This window comes from Benincasa hispida, chromosome 5 (assembly GCF_009727055.1).
Source record: "Benincasa hispida cultivar B227 chromosome 5, ASM972705v1, whole genome shotgun sequence".
Classification (NCBI taxonomy): domain Eukaryota; kingdom Viridiplantae; phylum Streptophyta; class Magnoliopsida; order Cucurbitales; family Cucurbitaceae; genus Benincasa; species Benincasa hispida.
Window position 1 is genome coordinate 40,565,434 of NC_052353.1, and position 5,060 is coordinate 40,570,493.

The window sequence follows — 5,060 nt, forward strand, 5'->3', positions numbered from 1 at the left end:
AAAATACTTTTGGAAGTTTTTGCTATAAAGTATTAATATTTTTTGTTTTTTTATTTATAAGAATTTTTCTATGGGGTAAAACTAATGGTACTGCCCATTAAAAAAAAAAAAAATCTTGGAAATAAACATAAAAAGTTGGAGGGTTTACTCGGTATTTCAATCCAGTATTGGCCAGCTGTTGTTTTTTGAGCAGACGACAAAATCCGGCTATCGTCATCACATATCTCACTCCCATCATATTACCCATTCCTCAATTTTAATCTCCGTGTCTTAACGGTGTTCCAGCTGTCTGCCACGTCATCCCCCCTTCTCTCTTATATACAACCCTTCCTCTTTCTCACTCTTCCCAATCCATTATTTCTCTCTTCATAATTCACATTTCAATTATATTCCCATTAAAACAAAACAAGAAAAGAACAAGATACTGTCACACTCTCTTCTCTACTGTCATGCTCATGGCCTCCGACCACCCCGCCGCCGCCGCCTTCCGCCGCATCACCGAAGAACAAGAACTCTCCGTCATCGTCGACGCCCTCACCCAAGTCATTTCCGGCGCCGCCTCTTCCGGCCTCCAGTTCCACCACGACCATTTCCACCGCCTCCTCTTCCCTCCCAGCTCCTCCGCCCCTGCTGCCTTCTCCTCCTCTTCAGATTTCGATACGTGTCCCGTCTGTAAAATCAATGGCTGCTTGGGTTGCAATTTCTTCTCCGCCACTGCCTCAACCTCCGCCGCCACCAACAACAACAACAATCCCGGCCGCCGTGTCAAGCGTTTGAAGAAGAATTATAGAGGCGTCCGCCAACGCCCTTGGGGGAAATGGGCCGCCGAAATCCGTGACCCGAAACGTGCCCAACGTGTATGGCTTGGTACCTTCAATACCGCCGAAGATGCCGCACGTGCTTACGATGAAGCTGCTATTAGATTCCGTGGCCCACGTGCCAAACTCAATTTCCCCTTCCCTGATAATTCCTTGACCACATTCCGTTCTTCTCCTCCGCCGGCTTCCACCACCACCTCCGCCTCTACCTCCACCGCCGCCGTAGCAGGAGCTCCAAGAACGTCGTCATCAATGAAAATCGAGACCCAAAATGACATCATATTACCGGAGATCTTCAACGACGACGACGACATCCAGAGATTGCTCATGGATTTTGCTGGTCAATCAAGAAGCTGGTAAAATCAAATTCAAAATTGAGAACAACAAAATTCTTTCAACTATTTTTTTTTTACAATTAGGGAAAGAATATACTTTTTGTTTACTACAGTCAAATTATTTGTTCTTAGAAATTGTAAAATAATAGTGAAATTCAGAACGAAATAAAAAAAAAAAAGTCCACTTTTTTCAAACCCCACGTACGAGCGGATCCTGAAAGTAATATTATAATACTAGATATCCAAAACCGTGCAATCACGTTACGCCACGTGTACAAGTAAAAACATCACGTGCTTAATTGAAGTTTGTTAAGTCTAATTAAATGAGAATTAAACACGGTTTGATACTTAATTAGGTCGTGACTAAACTAAATTAAAATAAAGAAAAATCCCTGATAAGAGAATGATTATGATTGGTTGGTCAAATAAATGAAGTAAGAGGGTTTTCTTGGATGTTTCTTGTACTCGGTGACGTTGAACAGTTTCTGTTGTTACGCGGTCAACTCTAACGACATAAACCGTTTAAGCTTCGGTTTTCTTCGATACGCTCCTTTACTTATCATATTTTTTTTGTTCGACTTTTCCAAACAATATCGACACACGTGTACATTTACTACAACATGTGGATATAAATATTTGAACCTCTACTATTGATGTCACTTTAACTTTAATTATGCTCGTTTTGACGATGATGTGTTTTTTTCTTTTATTAAATAATATAATATTAAATTTACTTTTATCTTGTCAACTTACGATTTTGAGACAATTTGTAATTTAATATGATATCATAATAGATAATTCAGTGGATCTTCTATTCAAACCCTTCTACAATATTATTCTCTCCAATTAATTTTGATTTTCATTTGTTGCGTTTTCTAATATATTTGAAGTTTACAAGTGAGGAGGACTCTTATATGAATATAATATTAAACGAACGACCTTCTCTCATCAACTTAAATTTTTAGATCAATTCCTGATTTAAGATGTTCCAAAGAATTATGTGATATTGTTTACAGTTTTTCCCTTCTACACGAATGTGGATTTTTATGATTAAACATTCGATTAGGCTAAAAGTTAATAGAATTTTCGATTTTCTGTCTAATAGGCGATCAATATCTTAAAAATGTCAAATAAATATTTGAACTTTCAAAAGTTATGTTTAATTAATATCTAACATGTTTAATATTTTTAAAAATTAATTAATCTCTAATCGATACAAAATTGAATTATATGTCCAATGAGACTCTAAACTTTTTGGTCCCCTTTGGTAACCATTTCGTTTTTGGTTTTTGGTCTTTGTAAATTAAGCTTATTTCCCTTCAATTTCTTAGAATGATTTGCATGTCACTTAAGTAGATGAGTATTTTTAGCTGAATTCCAAAAAATGTATATATATATTAAAAACAATTTTTTTAGGTCTCGTTTAGTAACCATTTGGTTTTTTGCTTTTTTTTTTTAAAATTTAACTCTATTTCATCCACGTTTCTTATAGTGATTTGCATCTTTTTTAAGTACAATGGTCAAATTCTTAGCCAAATTCAAAAAAAAAAAAAAAATTCATAATTTGGCTTGGTTTTTTTAAATCATTGGTAAAAAGTAGATAACAAAGGAAGAAATTTGGAAGTAGAAATAATATTCATAAGCTTAATTTTTAGAAACAAAAACAAAAAAATAAAATGGTTACGAAACAGAATCTTAGTTTTCAAATTTTTGTTTAGTTTTTGAAAATATTGGTAAAAGGTATACTAAAAAGCAAGAAATTTAGAGGTAGAATTAGTGTTTATAGACTTAATTTTCAAAAAGTAAAAACAAAAAATGATTTTTTGTTTTTAAAAATTAAGTCTATTTTCTCCCATTTTCTTACCATGGTTTGCATATTTTTCGAGTACAATGGTTGAATTCTTAGAAAATTTTCAAAAAAAAAAAAAAAAGATTTTAAAAGCTTTTTTTTTTAGTTTTCAAAATTTTGCTTGATTTTTTAAACCATTGGCAAAAAGTAGATAACAAAGGAAGATATTTGGAGGTGAGAGTTTAAAAAAAAAAAAAAATGGTTATCATACGTGGTCTTAACTTTTATTTTTATCTTTGTAGGTCAATAAACTAAAAAAAAAGTTGAATAGGTCAAATATCTATTAAACACAAATTTAAAAATTACTGAAGACATGTTGGACACATGTCGTGTGCTTATTGGGTTCCTTGGCCTTAGAATTGGTGGGCCTCAAAAGTTGTTCTATCACCATGATCAACTCTTGTTCTATCACCATAACAACTCTTGCATAAAACTCAGTGATTAGTTAAATGTGAGAGAGGGATGGAGGGGAAGTTACAACTCCCATCCATACATCGACAAAATATCTCTCTTTTGGGAGTTATTTTTAATTTATTTAATTTAAATATATATCAAATCCAATTTAATATATAATTAAATTAATAATATCAATTAATTAATAATTAAATATCAAATATTTAATTTCACTTGAATCATTTCAAACCATATCCTCTCATTTAACCTATAGTTTTAATATGAATCTTATTCATATTAATTATAACCTATAGTTTTAATATGAATCTTATTCATTTAAATAATATCTTAATATTATTAAAAAAATTTACCTCTCTCATATTATAAAGTGTAATTTTGAATCTTAAAAATAAAAAATAACTTTGTATTATAATGTATCTATATACATTATATTGATTTGAATCTTATTCAAATATTTATTTCTCATATAGTATTAATTATAAATCATATTTATAATTAACTATATGTTATAATATATCTAATTTGAACAATTCAAATTAATCCAAAATTAATTTATTCTTATTTTTGCCCTTAGTGAGCTAGCAAGAGGACCTTATGGACCTACATATTAGAAACTCCAATGGAGATTAACTATGGAAACTTTTTAATTAAATTAATCAACATTCATTTAGGTCACTCTAGTAAAGATCTATAGCTGCACTCTTCGTACTGTAGATATATTTCTATTAATCAACATTCATTAACTGCAGGTTACTCTAGTAAAGATCTACAGCTGTACTCTTCATACTGTAGATATATTTCTATGTCCATGGATATAACCAATCAATAGTAAGTCGACGCTTCTCGAATTACTCATTATAATTGGATCAAATTACCGTTTTACCCCTGTAATTACATTTAATTCCTTAAGTTTCACTGATCCTCTAATGAACAACTTGTTTATAGTCCTACCATAAACAAAACCTTCTCGGGGGAGTGTGCGATCCTATTGTTCAAGATCCAGAGTCAGCACTTACGGGAGCAATTCATCTATTTACCCTAAAGACGGGAATGAGTGAATTTGAACTTGTGTAGCTTTGTTTCCAGCTCTCTACTCGGATAAATCCCCAAAATGATAAGCATATTGAGTCGGCGAATCTGGCCACTCTCACCCATATAGATCAAAAGACTGTCCTCATAGATAGGAGTTCATAACTCACTCAGGATTAAGGTCGAGTTATCTATGGCCATCTTATGAAATGTTAATCTCTTCAGTCAACGGTGTTATAAAAATAGATTTATCTGATAGCACTGTAAAAGTGATATCTTCCTTAACTTAATTCAGACTCGTTCGTGGAATTTTATGTGTTATTATGCTATTTTGTTGGTTTTAAGGAACTATGAGGTAGTACAAATGTTCGGAGCCAAAACGAGACTTAAACAAACCAAATTTGAGCTTTGTAGCATCAATCGTGGAGAATAGTTCAAATTACCAAAATGCCTCTTGAGAGCGTCACCACCTTCCATGCGAGCATAACACTACACTATAAGGCATGAGCATTAGGATTGCTTACAGTGTTGCAACGCTGGCATTACGCTGGTGCATTATGCTGTAGACCTGAAAGCCCTCCTTTTGAGAGCATTGCAATGCTGCATCTAGCATTG

The 5,060-nt window shown here is 32.9% G+C and overlaps 1 protein-coding gene across 1 annotated transcript; it reads left to right on the forward strand.

The window, feature by feature from the left end:
- The first annotated feature begins 332 nt into the window (after nucleotides 1–332).
- LOC120078250 (ethylene-responsive transcription factor ERF109-like) lies at nucleotides 333–1,406 on the forward strand. The gene has a single exon (XM_039032475.1). The coding sequence runs from the start codon at nucleotides 450–452 to the stop codon at nucleotides 1,176–1,178; it is 729 nt and encodes a 242-aa protein (XP_038888403.1). The 5' UTR covers nucleotides 333–449; the 3' UTR covers nucleotides 1,179–1,406.
- Nucleotides 1,407–5,060: the final 3,654 nt, after the last annotated feature.

What these genes read in the sequence shown, in the direction of transcription:
- LOC120078250 (XM_039032475.1), top strand. Translation starts at nt 450, where the DNA reads ATGCTCATGGCCTCCGACCACCCCGCCGCCGCCGCCTTCCGCCGCATC.